The 19,208-nt window shown below is 37.0% G+C and overlaps 1 protein-coding gene across 1 annotated transcript in view; it reads right to left on the bottom strand.

Moving 5' to 3' along the window:
* Positions 1-1,567: 1,567 nt before the first annotated feature.
* The window catches only part of LOC110291960 (arylacetamide deacetylase-like 2), a 20,543-nt gene continuing 2,902 nt past the window's right edge, over positions 1,568-19,208 (bottom strand). The window contains exons 2-5 of the mRNA XM_021159140.1: positions 10,458-10,680; positions 9,192-9,261; positions 7,268-7,439; positions 1,568-2,164 (exon numbers count right to left, since the gene is read on the bottom strand). Of these exons, the coding sequence (XP_021014799.1) occupies positions 1,568-2,164; positions 7,268-7,439; positions 9,192-9,261; positions 10,458-10,680 (1,062 nt within the window). The remainder of the gene's footprint in view (positions 2,165-7,267; positions 7,440-9,191; positions 9,262-10,457; positions 10,681-19,208) is intronic.

Genomic DNA, 19,208 nt, shown 5'->3' with positions numbered 1-19,208 from the left:
TACATATTCCATTCCCTTCCCCTCCCCTCCTCTCACACCCTCCAACTGCTCCACATCCCATACCTCCTCCCCACCACACCCTGTCTCCACTTGCATGTTCCCACACTCCCTAAACTCCCTGGGGTCTCTAGTCTCTTGAGGGTTAGGTGCATCATCTCTGAATGAACATAGACCTGGAAGTCCTCTACTGTATGTATGTTGAGGGTCTCATATCAGCTGGTGTAGGTTGTCTGTTTGGTGGTCCAGTATTTGAAAGATCTCAGGGGTCCAGATTAACTAAGACTGCTCGACTCCTAAAGGATCGCCCTTCTCCTCAAATTCTTTCAGCCTTCCCTAATTCAACAACAGGGGTAAGTTGCTTCTGTCAATTGGTTGTGTACAAATCTGCATATGACTCTTTCAGCTGCTTGTTGGGTTTCTCAGAGGGCAGTCATGTAGGTCCCTTTTTGTGAATGCTCCATAGCGTCAATGATAGTGTCAGGCCTTGGGACCTCCCCTTGACCTGGATCCCACTTTGGGCCTGTCACTGGACCTTCTTTTCCTCAGGCTTCTCTTCATTTCCATTCCTGTAATTCTTTCAGATAGAAACAATTATGGGTCAGAGGTGTGACTGTGGACTGTGGAATGGCAAGCCCACAGTCACACAGATGTCCTGCCTTCCTGCTGGAGGTGGGCATCCTGGGTGAGGTAACTCAAACTCAAAAGGACATGCATGGTATGTACTCACTAATAAGTGGATATTAGCCAAAACAAAAAGCAAAAAAACAACAAAAAAACCCACAATATACACAAAAAGAGAAAAGAGAAGAGAGAGAAGAGAAGAGAAGAGAAGAGAAGAGAAGAGAAGAGAAGNAGAGAAGAGAAGAGAAGAGAAGAGAAGAGAAGAGAAGAGAAGAGAAGAGAAGAGAAGAGAAGAGAAGAGAAGAGAAGAGAAGAGAAGAGAAGGGAAGAATTCACAAGGTACAGTCCACAGAATTCAAAAGGCTCAACAAGCTAAAGTGCCCAAGTGAGGACCCCTCAGTCCCACTTGAGAGAGAGAGAAGAAAGCAATCATAAGAAGGTAGGGAAGGAGGGACTTGGGAGGGAAAGTGGATGGGAAGGGGGAGACCTGATCTGGTATTGCGCAAGGGAAAAGGGCCAGCAGAAAGAATGTAAACAGGCAACCTCAGGAAATAGGAGGTTGGGGGATAACTGCCCCCAGAATGCACCAGAGACCTGGGAGGTGAGACACTCCCAGGACTCATAGGAAGGGACCTTTGATGAAATATCACTTGTTTCTTATCACAGCCTGAGAACTGCCTTGGTTATTTGCATATAAACAGATTTTAATGCTGAGCTAGTATTTTTTGAATTCCTAGAGATTACCCATGAAAATATAATACATAATAGTAATGGAAATAATAAGTGAATATCTCCATTTTATCAGTAACTAACACTGGGAAAATTAAATATATTTCTCAAATATATGCAATGATCTTTATGCTAAATTAAATGTGGATTAAATATAATTCCAATTATAATCATGCTTACTAAACTTTAGATTAAATTACCTACATGTATGCTTGACTTATAAGTTTTTTTCTAACCAACTGATATACTTATCTCTTATTGTTAATCCTAAATGTAAATTGTATGGCTCTGTAATGAGTGATATGGCTCCATGTATCCCTTCTTCTAGGTGGTCATGAGTAACTTGAACCCCAACATTTCTAAGCCGTGTTTTGTAAATAAGACCATCATCTCTTAGGATGTCATGTTCACAAGTGAGGATGTACGTTAATGGCAAACTCTGTAACTGGGAGTCATTGACTAGCAAAGGGGATAGCCTGCTATCCACAAGTGCTGGATAGAAAACATTTAGCTTCCCAAGAGTGGGTTCAGTGTAAACATAGTTCTTTTTATACTTCTCAGGAAGGAAGTCACTCCAGTTAACAAACTTGAACAGGTGTCTTGATCCTTTGGGCATGTGTTCATTTCTCTGTATAGCCTGGGCCAGTGCTGTGTCTTCAGTCACATATAGGCATGCCAACTTCATTGCTATCTCCCTTGAAAGAAAGGGACCATGTTCATAGTCTCGATGAGATGGCATCAAGCTGTCAATAAACTGTAGTCCAGGATATAGCAAGGCTTGTGCCTTAATTTTGTGTTCTGAATTATTCTGGAGCTGTAAATATAAAAATAATACTCAATGATTTTTACACAGAAGGGATGCATATTTGCATCGATAACCCAGGGTAAATAAATTCATAACTTTTAAACACTAGCGATTATTTTCACAATATTTACTCATTAATTTAGAGATGTGAGGTTGTATCATTCCACATTCATCAACGTGAAAATATTATATATGTTCTCCTACCCATGCAGTTATTCACAGTAAGGTAATAACCAAACATGATCAAGGGAGTCTCAGAGATGATGATAGCATAACTATATCTCAAACTACTTTCTAAAATTTGAGTTTTGAATGTTTTGTTTTGTTGTGGTGGTGGTCATAGTGGTGGTCATGATGTGTGTGTGTGTGTGTATGTGTGTGAATGAGTGTGTGTATGGGAGTGTGTATATATGCATATTTGCCTCTGTAAAGAATTTTTATTCTAAGAAACCAGCAGTTTTTTAAGCTAAATAGTAAGAGAGTAACAGAGTAAGAGACTAGTGCTCATTAAAGCACTAGTAATATTACAAGGCCAGGGATTATTAGTCTTTGAGCAGCATCTGATGCTATGCTTTTATCAATAGCATTCCTCTAAATGCCTGGCCAGGCTCCTAGCAAGGAAAACAATTCAAATATCCTACATTTATGAAAATGTAGGATAATATATAAAAGTCAAAAACAGTAGGAAAAGGTAAGGAATGCTTTGTGTATACAGCCTCTGTCTTTACCAGAAATGAAAATTGTCCTGAGTTTGCAGGTGTAAGAAGACTCCTTTTCCTTCCATTTTCTAGTTATGCACACTGCAGGAGAGAAGATGTAGTGGGTCACTAATGTTCATTACTCAGGCAGCACATGTGCTTATGCAGCAGCGCCATATCCACAAAACTCTGTCTCTGTAGCCCTCCACAGGGAATCTCAGGATCCATTTAGAGTTCTCAAGGCCACACCCTCATTAAAGAAGTTGAGTTGAATAAAATGGAAGAATTAGTTAAAATCTCCATAATACATAAGGAAAAGCAACTGACCAATCCCAAAATATGCACCCACACAATAGAAGCAAAGTTCTATATGATAAAGAATGTATTTCCTAAGAGAATCTATTTTGTGTTTTATAAAATAAAATCTAAAATTTAAATTTTAATGAGATTATATTAAAAAGAATCTTTTCCATATATTCATTTGTACATTCAAATGATAAGAAATTTGTGCAGACAGGCATATTTTTAGGCAAATTTTCTGCCTTATGTAATCTATATATGAGTATCTATGGAAAGGAACAGCAAATGTGCAGTCTCAGACCCATCTATGACTGCAGCTCAAACCCATATATACCTGGTTATTTTAAATAAATTAAAATGAAATGACATTAATATTTATATCTTCATTCATGTTAGCCAAATTTCAAGTAAGCCATGACATTGTATGACTAATGACTCTCTTCTTTGGTGGTGTTAGAGGTGTCTTGATCTAAAAGGGAATGCAGTATATCAGAAGATCAGAGAATAGACAGCATGTTACCTAATCCTGCAGTTTCACAGAACTCCAGGTTAGTTAGACAGCTTACTTAAAAAGAGATAAAAACTGAATGAGGAATGTATTGATTTCTACACGTTTGTGCATACATATGAGCATGAACCAGCATATATCCAGACACTCACAGGCACATGTGTACATATTTATAGGAAAACAAAAAGGGAAATCAAGTGAAAAGCAACACATGTTAGGGAAATGGGCAAGAATGGGCTTTCTGAGACATGTTTCTTGTACGCAGCAAAATGCTGGATCTTGTTTGCCTATCTAGTGTGTTAGTTTGTCTTTTTTTTTTTTAAGATTTATTTATTTATTATATGTAAGTACACTGTAGCTGTCTTCAGACATTCCAGAAGAGGGCGCCAGATCTTGTTGCGGATGGTTGTGAGCCACCATGTGGTTGCTGGGATTTGAACTCTGGACCTTCGGAAGAGCAGTCGGGTGCTCTTACCCACTGAGCCATCTCACCAGCCCTAGTTTGTCTTTTTTATTTCTTCAATTTTTATTAGATATTTTCTTCATTTACATTTCAAATGCTATCCCAAAAGTCCCCTATACCCTCACCCTGCCCTGCTCCCTTACCCACCCACTCCCACTTCTTGGCCCTCTCATTCTCCTGTACTGCAGCTTATAAACTTTGCAAGACCAAGAGACCTCTCTTCCCAGTGATGGCCAACTAGGCCATCTTCTTCTACATATGCATTGCAGCTAGAGACACGAGCTCTGGTGGTACTGGTTAGTTCATATTTTTGTTCCTCCTATAGGGTTGCAGACCCCTTCAGCTCCTTGGGTACTTTCTATAGCTCCTCCATTGGGGCCCCTGTGTTCCATCCAATAGATGATTGTGAGCAACCACTTCTGTATTTGCCAGGCACTGGCATAGCCTCACAAAAGACAGGTACATCAGGGTCCTTTCAACAAAATCTTGCATATGCAAATTGACCCATTCTTATCTCCTTGTACAAAGCTCAAGTCTAAGTGGATCAAAACTCCACTAAAAACCAGAGACACTGAAATTTATAGAGAAGAAAGTGGGGAAAAGCCTCGAAGATATGGGCACATGTTGCGGCCCGCCCGCGGTCCACAACACGAACGGCTCACTGAGAATGGCAGTTCCCTTCAAAGAGAGGAATCTAGACGGGGCGGAAGAAACAATGGAGTCAAGACAACATTCGGATCAAGACTCAATTTAATATTTCCAGACACTCAGTTTATAAAGGAAGGGGGAGGGAACCCAATTTCCCACCAAGTAACTCAGGGTCCAGTAGCAGGACGAACACGTGTGTGCCTCCAGGCAGCAAGGGCAGGTTCCAGCAGTGGGCGTGGCAGGACGAATGAGCCGGTAGCTCCACCCTTGAGCAGGCAGGTTCCAGGCTGGGGGGAAGGGAGGCCACAGGCACAGGGGTAAAATTCCTAAACAGAACAGCAAAGGCTTGTGCTGTATAATCAAGAATCAATGAATAGGACCTCATAAAATTGCAAAGCTTCTGTAAGGCAAAAGATACTGTTAATAAGAAAAAAAGGCCACCAACAGATTGGGAAAGGATTTTTACCAATCTTAAATCTCATAGGGGACTAATATCCAATATATACAAAGAGCTCAATAAGCCTCACTCCAGAAATTCAAATATCCCCATTAAGAAATGGGGTCCAGAGCTAAACAAAGAATTCTCAACTGAGGAATACCTAAGGGCTGAGAAGCACTTGAAAAAAAAATGTTCAACATCCTTAATCATCAGGGAAATGCAAATCAAAACAACCTGGAGATTCTACCTCACACCAGTCAGAATGGCTAAGATCAAAAATTCAGGTGACAGCAGATGCTGGCGAGGATGTGGAGAAAGAGGAACATTCCTCCATTGCTGGAGGGATTGCAAGCTTGTACAACTACTCTGGAAATCAGTCTGGTGGCTCCTCAAAAAATTGGACATAGTACTACCAGAAGATTCAGAAATACCTCTCCTGGGCATATACCCAGAAGATGTTCCAACTGGTAATAAAGACACATGCTCCACTATGTTCATTGCAGCCTTATTTATAATAGCCAGAGGCTGGAAAGAACCCAGATGTCCCTCAACAGAGGAATGGATTCAGAAAATGTAGTACATTTACACAATGGAGTACTACTCAGCTATTAAAAGCAATGAATTTATGAAATTCTTGAGCAAATGGATGGACCTGGAGGGCATCATCCTGAGTGAGGTAACCCAATCACAAAAGAAGTCACTTGATATGCACTCACTGATAAGTGGATATTAGCCCAGAAACTTAGAATACCCAAGATACAATTTGCAAGACACAAGAAAATCAAGAAGAAGGAAGACCAATGTGTGGATACTTAATTCCTCCTTAGAATAGGGAACAAAATACCCATGGAAGGAGTTACTGAGACAAAGTTTGGAGCTCAGACAAAAGGATGGACCATCCAGAGACTACTTGACCCAGGAATCCATCCCATAATCAGCCACCAAATGTAGTTTGTCTTTTTATAGGTGAGTTGAGTCCAGTACGAGATGTGGAACAATCAGAGGGAAGAGGGAGGGGAATAAAATATGGAGTTTAAAATAAAGAAAGGAAAAGAAAAAAAATCGACTTTTTTTTTTGAAGAGTTCAAATTTTCCAAAGCTTTAAATCAAAAGAACAAAAGAAATGCCAGTAAATTAAGAGCTTAAACTTTAAGCCTGAAAGGAAAAAACTAAGGAAAATTGGAATTCAACTTTTACTATTCCTGTGCAGTCCTGAAACACTTGGTACCTTTCTCAATACTGATCATATTAAAGCTACTAAACTTTTACAATACGAATAGCTGTCTGTACCTCATATTTTGGATTCAAATACACTGAAACATTTCCAGAATATCACATAAAAGAATCTCCCAGAGATCCTCTGGTAACCAGGACATCCAGCTCAGGGATGTTTTTGTAAAATAGTAATTATAGAAAACTTCACTTGGCCTGAATTAATCTATGACTGTGGAACAGTCCTGGGAACAGCTACAGAAGTATCAGTCTCAGTCACTCAGCTGGATAACAAAACTCCCCTATACAAAAGTGTCTGAAATTGAAGGGTACAGAAATGAATCTATATGAAACCTCTGCTTTTCACATTTTCCAACAGGCCTTTGTGGGTCACACCAGCCCTTTTTACTTATCACAATGGAATATATATGTAGTATTAAATTCTACAGATACAGAGACCATTTGTCTAACTTCATGTCCACCAGTTCAGTGGAGGGAAAACACTGCAGTTGAATAGCTAAGCCACGTCTCCTCAACCAGAAAAGCTTCATGCCAGCAAAGATGTGATCTGACTATCAAACATTGTCTTAAAATATTTGAATTAGTTCCAGATTTGTCTTGTAGGCTACCTCATAATATTTCATTAGCTATTTCAAAGAAATGTAGAGTCAGGTAGAAAAAAGGGTAGAGCAAAGTTTGCTTGTGGTACCTGGTACAGCAGGTAAAGTGAGATATACAGAATAAAAGCAAGCAAGGAGAAAGCCTGTTAGCACAGGAGCAGTGGTGGTCTCAGAGTGACAGCACTAGGACTGAATAGTCAAACATCTTCGTCAACACAACATACCAATTGAATTGCTGCTGTTGCCAGTGTACCTCCAGAACTGTCTCCAGAAATACAAATGCGAGTGGGATCTACTCCATACTTTTTAAGAATTGTGTCCTGGAGAAAGTACTTTATCACAAGAACACAATCTTCAAGGGCAGTTGGGAATGGATACTGAGGAGCAAGTCTGTAGCTTCAAAGAAAAATCAAACAAAGAAAGCACCATGATTAAACGTATACATACAATGATCTCTCAGCTTCACCAACAGATATATTAATAAAATTTTGTTCTTACTTTGAACGTTCAATTTCATCAATAAACCTGGACTTAGTAATAGCTCCTGTTTTAAAACAAGAAACAGACTCTGATTTAAAGGGTTTCAAATATTGTTCCTATGGTAGGATGACTGAGAGAGGATGAATCTTTACCCTCATAAACTCTGTAGAATTCACCATGCCCTCAGTGAAGTTTGTGACTTAAAAGCACTTCATGATTATTATAGAAGTCCGCGGAAAATGTAAAATTGGAGAATATGGTATCTGATTAAAAATAGGTACAATCATTTACCTTCATTCAAAAATTTAAGTCAGGCGGGGTATGGTGGCCCATGCCTTTAATTCCAGCACTTGGGAGGCAGAGGCAGACGAATTTCTGAGTTTGAGGCCAGCCTGGTCTACAGAGTGAGTTCCAGGACAGTCAAGGCTTCTTAGAGAAACCCTGTCTCAAAAAACCAAAAAAAAAAAAAAACCCAGAATTTGTCAGAATTCTATAAAAATGAAGAATTTTATATGACTACCCTAAGAATTTGAATCAATATGAGAATATCACTTAATTATTTAATAATTATTTAATTATAGAATAATATATAGTATTTCTATATTTAAGTATATCTTAATATTATGTAAGTATACTAATGGATCTTACCAAAATACTATAAGTTAATTATTGAGACAAAATACTATTGTATCTTGTATTCTCTCTCTGTGTGTGTATGTGTGTGTGTTCTGCTATAGCAGCACACCTCAATTAGACTGTCGTATTATTTTCCTCTATAATTTTAAACCTTTAGAATTATTCAGTTATTTATACACCAATATAAGCAATGTTATTTAGATGGTCATTGCTTTATATTTCAAATAGAGCCTAAATGTTTTAACATAGCATTAAAAATAAAGTAAATTTTAAAATATGAATATATATACCAAGGTAAGTAAGTACAAGTACTAAAGAAATATAGATTTATTAAAGAAAATTCAACATAATACATCATTTTAAAAGATTGTATAGAATGATAATGTGGTAGACTTGGTTGAAATGACAAGAGTAAAGATAGACCATCCTTAAGATTGTAAGTCATTTATTTCTTAAAAAACAATAATTATTCTGATTACTTCAAGGAATGGTTATGATGACATCACTGATTCCTTCAGTATGTTTACTTGATTCTATTACATTTGTAGCCAAGAAATTTCTTTTAGTATATTCAGATATGTCTATAATTGTGAAATTTCTGTACTATAGAGTTGGCAGGAAAGATTTACCCTCATGATGAAGGTTTCATATATATTGAGTAAGCCCAGTACAAATTAAAGTAATGGGCACCTTCCTGTCTTTGGTGTGTGGTAAAAAATTCTGGCTGGAGTCATGATATACGAAAGTTATTATTTGGGGAACACTTAAAATATTTATATGGTACCAACATTTGTCATCTAATATTACTAAATCAGTGGACAATTCTAACCTACATTGTTCTTATTAGTAACTCAAATAAAACACATCCCAAGACTGTTGTGGCTATATTTTCTAGATAAGAAAAAATAATTTAAACATTAACATCAGAACATGGATTCAGACATTTTTTTTTGAGGTTTAGTTGACTTGTTTTTTAAACTAAGCCTATTCTGGGAAGGCTATGACCATAACAGGGAAATTATGTTTTCTTACTCTATTCCCACAACAACAGCATCAAGCTTGTTTGCTGTCCATCGGTTCAGATAATCATAGGGAAGCATCTCTGAAATGAGAAAGATAAAAACACAGCTGTGCTTGGTGGATTATCCAGCAATGGAAACACAGGTACATCTAAGAATGGCTATAAAAATGTGAACTCTGATGGACTGAGACAACTCTAAGAATTAACCATGTAACACCCATATTTTTTGTAGTCACTATAGTTAGGCAAAATCTGCTTGGTCACAATGGGAGAACCTTGTTGTATTTTGCTAGCCTACTTTGGGATAAACAGAACAATTTCTCCACTTTCAAGGTATTGCTCCATTGAAGAAATACCGTTGGTGTAGATATGCCCCCATGCATTACACTCTGCTTCTCTCTGAGTCCGTTTCATGTGGAGAAGCCTTTGATTAAGCAAAACTAATAGAAACTATATCAGGCAATTTTGCACTCATGATGACACATTAGCAGGAACTATGGGCATAGTAAAAATGCTTGATTACCAATAGGTACATTGTTTTCCATGTTCTTTGGTTGAATACTTTATTTCTCAAGAAAGAAAAAAGTTATGCCTTGACTCTGTAACTCCTAGATAGTATATTTCCTACAACTGTGGTTAGAAGTTGAGCTTAAACAGAATTTTTATTTTCATAAATTCAGGTTTTTGCCATAATTAGTGTTTTAAGACTTTCTTATTTCTAATTTTGTACATTTTAACTTTTTAAAAATATTTGATATTATAATGCAATTACATAATTTCTCTTTTAATTTTCTCCTTCTGGAGTCTCCCAAATACCTGTCTTTTCTCTCTTTCAAATTCATGGTCATTTTAATTGTCATTACATGCATATTTTTGTATATATATACCTACATATAGTTCTAAATATAACCTGCTTAGTCTAGTCTGTATAATGCTACTAACAATTTGATATTGGATAACCAATTGGTGTGCTCTTCCCTGTTACATACTCACAAGGAAGAAGATAAAAAAGAAGGCTAAAATTTGTGGTTAACACCTGAGCAGAAAGCTATGTCAAAATTCCTTTTACATATAAATGGAAACCAATTCACTTGGAGTGTTAAATGGTCTTCATTATATAAACACAAACATAATGACTACTATTAAGTGCTCAAGGGAAGAAGGAACTCATTGCAGTAAAAACTGTGGTAAGGCCATGAGAAGCAAAAGCACAGTTCAGAATAGCTAGATGCAATGTAATTAATTCTTATGTCAAAAAAACAAAAAAACAAACTTACTGCAGCTTCCTAGGGTAAAGGCACCACCATGAATATAAATGACAGCTGGTCTCTGCCTTTCAGATTTCCTTTTGGGTAAATACAGACGAACAGGGATGTCACTGAAGTCTGTGTCAATCACTGTGATGTTTTCATCTGAAACTGGTTTTGTCAGTTGTATTCTCACAAATAAGGACAAAAATTCTTCATATTTCATAAGATCCGTGTTTTCAAATATTTTGCCCTATGGAAACAAAAATTTAAACATTGAATATTTTGATTTTTATCAAATGTATGTACAGATGCAGTGTAAAAACGAGTAAGTGATATGAAGATTCCATATTCGTGTACATCCCTCCTCTTGATTAAGGGATGTCCAAAAAGAGGAGGTAGACTATAAATGCCCTAAACTTGAGGATGAATTCTAAAATCAGTCTTCTGGACCTTATAGGATGCTGTACTTGTGACCTCACATCTGCTGTGACTGCCTGACAGAGATTATGCCAGTCAACTTTCCAGTAAGTAGGAGTGAGTGACTCAGTAGGACCTTTCCATGCTAAGGAGCAATTAGCTAGTAGAAAACAAAGAGTCATTTTCCTGAGGGTGTTTGACTCTTAATAGATTATTCTGCCACTTGTAGATGGTCTTTAACCACGCACATAGGAACAACTTGAATTAGACTCACCCTTCCCCCAACCCTTTTTAACATGAAATTGAAAGGGAGATATGGTGTGGTAGGAATCTGAAGAATTTGGATGGGGAGATTGGACGATAGATTTGATTGTAAAGTATTGTACATATATATGAGATTCTCAAATAATACATATTAAAATATCATTAGACAAGCTCAGAGACAAATTAATGAAGAAAATATTTAGAGTAAATAAGAGCTATTATGTTTAATTCAGAAACAACATGGATTGGATTATTAGGAATTATTTAGATGCAAAGAAAAAAAGAAAAAGGGAACTAGAGATATCTCAATATGAGTAAATAAGAGCTATTATGTTTAATTCAGAAACAACATGGATTAGATTATTAGGAATTATTTAGATGCAAAGAAAAAAAGAAAAAGGGAACTAGAGGTATCTCAATATGGTTACCCATATAAGAACTATATGAGATTGGTCCCATCAGCTTTTCCTCCAGGGCATGGCAGCGGGGACTCTGAAGTCCCATGATAACTATAGGAACTATGCTCATTCAATGTTTTCTGGGAGAGGTTCTGTCATTTTCTTCAGTGATATACACACTGATAATTTACCCTTCTTATATAAAGTAATCTCTTGCAATATTCCAATATGAAACTAATTAAACCCAGGTAACCTCACAAAAAGAAGGTATGACTGTAAAGGTATGACTTATTCAGAGGGTTCCAGCAGAAGGAATGTCATGAATTAGAGGAAAGTATCATATAAATGTATGAAACTGTCAAACAATTTATAAAATATTGATTTTCTTCTTGACTTCTCCACAGACCCAGTTATCATTAAGCAATGTGCTACTTAGTTTTCAAAAGCTTGTTTACCTTCTGTAGTTACTATTATTGTTGATACGCTCCTTTATTACTTTTTGATCCAATAGGATTCAGTGTTAATTTAACTATACGGTATTAAGTGAAATTTGCTTTTTATCCTTATATGTGGTAGATTTTGGAGGAACTGACATGGGGTGCTGAAAAGAAAATGTATTCTTTTAGGTTGGGGTGGGATACTCTGTAGATGTCTTTTGGATTCATTTGATTTATGAGGTCATTTAACATCAGAATTTCTCTGTTTAATTTTGTGTGAATTGCCTGTATATTAATTAGAGTAAGGTACTGAAGCCACCCATTATCACTGCACTAGGGTGAGTCAATCTATAAGTTTTAGATGAAATAGCAATTCTTTTAGGAAACTATGTGCTCCTGTTTGTGACATAAATCTTTAGAAATATAATAGTCTCATGATTAACTTTTCTTTAATGAGTATGGAAAACTAGTTTTGTCTTGAATTCCATTTCCCAGGGATTAGAATAGCCATGCACACTTGTTTCTTGGTTGCATTTGTTCAGAATACCTTTTTAAATCTTTTTACTCTAAGGAGTATCTATTGTTTCTGCTGTGGTATATTTCTTGGAGGAAGCCAAGGATTGGATCCTGTTTCCTAATCCCATTTGATTATGTGTTTTACAACCTGTCTGTTAATCTGTTGGAGAATTGACACTATATTAAGAGTTCTTAGTTTGCTTGTTTGGGCCTTAGCAGGAAAGGATGTGCTTAGTCCTTCTGAGTCTTGATGCCTGTCACAGGCTGGGGTGATACTGGAGGAAGAATCTTTCCCTCTCCCCAGAGAAGGGGAAGGATAATACAAGGAAAAAATTGTAATGGCAGGACTGGGAGGAGAGGGGGGAATAGGTGCTTCAATCAGGATGCAAAGTGAATAAATAAATTATTGTGTGGGAAAGAATTTTAGTTCTTGTCATTTTATTGTGGTGATGTTTTCTTAGACCTTTTTAAATTAGCTGTTAAGGAATCATTTATTTATTCATTGTGCTTTCTTGGATTTATTTAGCTTTCTCTTTAAAGCAAAATTTTCTTTCTGTTGCCATCTTTAGAGCAGGTTTAGTAGTCTCATATACCCCTTAAATCATGGAAAGCTTTTCTTTCTTTTTCAGTTATGACTGGTGTAATAGTTTGGGTTAGCATCTGTGATATTTTAGAATTGGTAGAATATAAGTTTAGGGCCTTTGGTTTATAAACTCCCTGTTGTAAAAGCCTGGTGCTATTCTGATAGATGTCTTTACATGTGGCTTGTATTTGTTTGTTTGTTTGTTGTTTGTTTGTTTGTTCATAGCATTCAATATACTTTCTTTGTTTTATAAATATATTGTTTTATTGTATGACATGGAGAACTCTTTTGCTGTCCTATCTATTTATTAATACATATAATTGTACAGATTCAATTATATTCCCATCAAAATTCCAACACAATTCTTCACAAATGTGAAAAAAATTTTTTTCAACTTCATATGGAAAAACACAAAACCCAGGATAGCCAAAACACTCTTGAACAACGAAAGAACTTCTGTTGGAATCATTATCCCTGACCTCCAGCTGTACTATGGAGCAGTAGTGATAAATAATAGAGGCATGCAGATCTGAGGTCAATGTCAAGCTACTGAGCAAGGTCCAGGTCAGCCAAACTTAGGTAGTAAAGGAGTTGAAACACAGAAGGCTGGTAATAATGTAACAGAACAAGGGAGTGTGTTCCAGCCCCAGCAAGCAGCAGAACCTGGTTACTTTTGCCATGTTGCTCTGGCTTTATAGTGAAGAGTCAAAGAGACTACTTGGACAATTGATGTTTGCTAACTAGAACTAAAAACTTAGTGGTGATTATGAAGAGACCAACATCACTAAAGCAAAATCTTCTGGGAAATGCTTTCTGAGCACACACAAAAAAAAACTGTTCCAGAGATATTCAAGATTTTAGCTCATGCTGCAGCTGGAATTGGTAATGTATAAGAATTACCTAAGTGTTTATGGTTTTGAAGGATAAAGGGTTCATGAAGAGCAGCAGAGGGTTGGTACTGTGAAAGACAAGGGAAGGCCACTGTTGAAGATACAGCCTCCTTTTTAGTTGATGACCCAGGACTTAAGGGGTCATGCAAAGAAGTAGAAGCTTGGTAACATAACAAAAGCCTTTGAGAGGCTGTTGGTAAAGCCTAGTTGCAATGGAAGGCTTCATTGTATAGGAGGTGTCAGTACTGTGGGATGATCACCAAGAACAGCATCAGCACTGGAGTAGAGTCAAACAGGCCTAGAGTGATACAGAAGGCAGAGCTGGAGACGTGACTCCAGCCTTTTTGAGAAGCCCAGAAGTTCATATTTGCATCCTAGGTATTAAAAAAAGAAGCTGCAAAGTTGAATTTACCTTAGAGACCTCAACAGGTTAGAGATGTCAGAGCTGTGGGATACCTGCTGAGGAGCTGAGCTGCCAACAGGGAATGGAACTAGCCCAGGAGAAAAAAGGCTGTTACAATCAACAAAGATGAAAGGAATTGGAGATCTGAAGAGTACTTTGACATCAGACAAAGAGATGCATAGTTTAGACATTCCCCTAGCTAGTTATTAGTTTTGATTGGTCCAGTATTTCTTCACTATGATATTTTGGAATGGTAATGTACATCCTGGGATATTTAGGTTCTGTCTTTTGATTGAATGAATCTCAGAAATAACTAAACTTTGGACTTTTAACATTGTCCTCCAGTAACATGTCTGCCTGCCTAGACACTGTCAACCTTCCTGGTATGATTAAAATGAACTGAACCTCTGAACCTGTAAAATACTCCAAATTTATTGTCTTTTATAAGATTGACCTTAGTCATGGTGTCTCTTAAAAGCAATAAAACCCTAATTAAGACACAACTTAACACTTTTCTTATTTTGATAATTAGTTGCATCATTTACTAGTACTAAGGAAAGGAAATAAAAGAACATGTAATAATTTCCTATTGTTTTAAAAGTCATGCTAGCAATCAAACACAGGTCCTCTGCAAGGGACCAAATGATCTTAAGTGCTGAGCCATCTCTCCCTGATAACTTAAGGGACATTTTGGACACAGAGTAAAGAAATACAAGTTTTAGAGTTTTTAAGTGTTTTACTTACTCTCTGCACTTCATTTTAGAAGTAGAAATAACAGTGATCTCTTCAAAGTGGAACACAAAAGTTTAAAAACTTAATTGAAGTAATGAGCCACTAGTAAATAACTTAGTGGCTTTTAACATAGTCATTGCATGCTAAAATATCAATTTTAGGGCCCATAGACTCCTGAACCAGAGCTGACATAGTAGACCTCTTCCTGAAGAATAGATTACATGGGATAAGAAGGTGTCATGCAAGCTTCCAAAAAGAGAGGGAACTCACATTCCTACCTAGCTTTGATTACTATGAACTGTGTCAAGAATGAGCATGTCATTATTATCCTAAATGTGAAACAGTGTCAAATATATCTTGGTGTTAACCAACAGCTCTCTAATTGGATTTAAGACCTTCTTAACAAGAAGGAAGCCATGCACAGTATTGAAAAATCTAACTACTCAGTGACAGTGAACAGTGAATTCATGGATATTGGAGAAGTATCTACAACCACTAATTTATTAAATAAGCATAACCCCAACAATTATATATATATATATATATATATATATATATATATATATAGAGAGAGAGAGAGAGAGAGAGAGAGAGAGAAGTGTAATATCCAATGCTTGTCAAGGAAATTTTACTTATTGCAACAGGCAGAAACCACTATAGAAAACCACAACCAATGTAAATGGAGAGTTTTAGAGTTTTAGAGCACAGTTCCAAAGGATACATGTACAAAATACTCCCAAATTAAGCTCAGGGAACATTTCAGAAGGGCTGATGTAAAGATTGTAAAAGCCAGAGGATCAGGGAACTTTGCTGTGAGATTGTGTCTCCTACTGATATCAGAAGCTACACCCATGCAGTCTGATCAACATGATAGACCAAACTGGAGCTGAACAAGGATGATAGCATTGCATATACTAAAAATGAACAGGGAAAATGCCATGATGCTTCAGATCTACTCCAAAACTGTAGATAATAAAAGAGCTGGAATCTGGAGAGATGGCCTTTCCCAGGGAAGAACAAACCAATTGGCCTTCCAGTGACAAACCGCCCTAAAAAACATATGATGGGGAGCATTATAATGGATGAAAAGTTTCAATGTAGGAATATGTTTATACATAAATATATATACATACAAAACAATAAATAAATAAATAAATAAATAAATAAATAAATAAATAAATATCCATGAATTTGAAGGAGTATGTTAAGGGATATATTGGAGGATTTAGAGGGAGGAAAAGAAAAGGAATAATATTGTCATTAATTAAAATTTGAAAAAACGTTTCATTGGTAAACATATCCACAAAGATTTTTTAATCAATAAAATGTGTCACTTTGAGGGAGGGCTCTGACCCCAGGACTCAGGTGTGTTTGCCATCTTGTATCCCGGGTCTCTCAGAGACCAATCTGCACAGGAGAGTGCATGTACCACAGAACCAACAGAGCTTCTTAGACAAGGTCCCTCCGGGCCTTCATCCTCAGCCAGGAGGCAGAGCTGAGACCCAGATATCAGTGTACCTTCCCTACCAGAGGAGAGTCGGCCTCCAGGGAGTGTTCTGACCCCAGGACTTGGGACTCATTTGTGATAGCCATTTTCTTTCCTGGGTCTCTCTGAGGCTGGTCTGCCCAGGAGAGCTTCTTGGAGAGGGTCCCTTGGGGCCTTCATCCTCAGCCAGGAGACAGAGCTGACCTCTGTGTACCTTCCCTGCCAGAGGAGAGATTGCCTGCAGAGAGTGATCTGACTCCTGGGAATGCTGACAGAGACAAACAGAATCACAGGAGGAATAAGCTCCAACCAAAGACAGCGAGAATATCTAACACCAGAGGTTACCAGATAGTGAAAGGTAAATGTAAGAATCTTACTAACAGAAAACAAGACCAGTCGGTATCATCAGAATCCAGTACTCCCACTACAGTGAGTTCTGGATACCCCAATACCCAAAAAGCAAGATTCAGATTTAAAATCATATCTCATGATGCTGATAGAGGATTTTAAGAAAGGAATTAATAACTCACTTAAAGAAATACAGGAGAACACTGATAAATATGTAGAAGTCCTTAAAGAGGAAACACAAAAATCCCTTAAAGAACTATAGGAAAACACAACTAAACAGGGGATGGAAGTGAACAAAACCATCCAAGATCTAAAAATGGAAGTAGAAACAATAAAGAAATCACAAACGGAGACAACTCTGGAGATAGAAATCTTAGAAAAGAAATCAGGAACCACAGATACAAGAATCAGCAATAGAATAAAAGAATGGAAGAGAGATTCTCAAGTGCAGAAGATTGAATAGAAAACATGGACACAACAATCAAAGAAAATGCAAAATGCAAAATGCAAAAATATCCTAACTCAAAACATCCATGAAATACAGTACACAATGTGAAGACCAAACCTAAGGCTAATAGGTATAGATGAGAATGAAGAATTTCAATGTAAAGGGGCAGTAAATATCTTCAACAAAATTATAGAAGAAAACTTCCATAACCTAAAGAACGAGGTGCCCATGAACATACAAGAAGCCTACAGAACTCCAAATAGACTGGACCAGAAAAGATATTCTTCCCAAAACATAAAAGTCAGAACAACAAATGCACTAAATAAAGATAGAGTATTAAAAGCAGTAAAGGGAAAAGGTCAAGTAACATATAAAGGCAGACTTATTAGAATTACACCAGACTTCTCAACAGAGACTATAAAAGCCAGAAGATCCTGGACAGATGTTACATAGACCCTAAGAGAACACAAATGCCAGCTCAGGCTACTATACCCAGCAAAACTCTCAATTACCATAGATGGAGAAAACATAGTATTCTATGACAAAACCAAATTCACAAAATATCTTTCCACGAATCCAGCTCTTCAAAGGATAATAAATGGAAAATTTCATCACAAGGAAGGAAATTATGCCCTAGAAAAAGGAAGAAAGTAATCCTTCAACAAACCTAAAAGAAGATAGCCACAAGAACAGAATCCCAACTCTAACAACAAAAGTAATGGGAAGCACCAATTACTTTTTCTTAATAGCTCTTAACATCAATGGACTCAATTTCCCAATAAAAAAATATGAACTAACAGACTGGCTAGATAAACAGGACCCAACATTTTGTTGCACACAGGAAACCCACCTCAGGGAAAAACACAGTAAGAGGCCTGAAAACAATTTTCCAAGTAAATGGTCCCAAGAAACAAGCTGAAGTAGCCATTCTAATATCAAATAAAATCGACTTCCAACCCAAAATTAAAAAAAAAAAAAAAAAAAAAAAAAGACAAGGAGGGGTGCTTCATACTCACCAAAGGTAAAACCTTCCAAGATGAACTCTCAATTCTGAATATCTATGATCCAAATGCAAGGGCATACAGTCATTAAAGAAACTATAGTAAAGCACAAAGCACACATTGCACCACACACAATAAAAGGGGGAGATTTTAACACCCCACTCTCATCAAAGGACAGATCCTGGAAATAGAAATTAAACAGAGACACATTGAAACTAACAGAAATTATGAAACAAAAGGATTTAACAGGTACCTAGAGAACATTTTATCCTAAAACAAAAGGACACACCTTCTTCTCAGCATCTCATGGTACCTTCTCCAAAATTGATCATATAATTGACCATATAAACAGGCCTCAACAGAAAAAAAAATATATTGAAATTATTCCATGCATTCTATCAGATCACCACAGACTAAGCCTGATCTTCAATAACAACATAAATAATAGAAAGCCAACATTCACATGGAAGCTGAACAACACTCTCCTCAATGATACCTTGGTCAAGGAAGAAATAAAGAAATTAAGAACTTTTTAGAGTTTAATTAATATGATATACCCAATATACCCACAATATACCCAAAATTATGGGACACAATGAGAGCATTTCTAAGAGGAAAACTTATAGCTTTGAGTGCCACCAAAAAAAACCCAAAAACCAAAAACAAAAACAACAAAAACAAACAAAAACAAAAAACAAAAACAACTAGAAAGAGCATACATGATCTTGGCTCCGGGACTCCACCGAAATTAGGAACTTAGTCTGCACAGGTGAGAGTGTGCACCACAGAGGCAGACAGCTTCTGGGGCAGGAGGGAGCCACAGAGCCGCTGAGGCAGCACCCTTTTGGGGCCGCA

This window comes from Mus caroli, chromosome 3 (genome assembly GCF_900094665.2).
Source record: "Mus caroli chromosome 3, CAROLI_EIJ_v1.1, whole genome shotgun sequence".
Classification (NCBI taxonomy): domain Eukaryota; kingdom Metazoa; phylum Chordata; class Mammalia; order Rodentia; family Muridae; genus Mus; species Mus caroli.
Note: the sequence above shows the minus strand (reverse complement) of the source record. Positions and strands in the feature narration are given on the sequence as shown.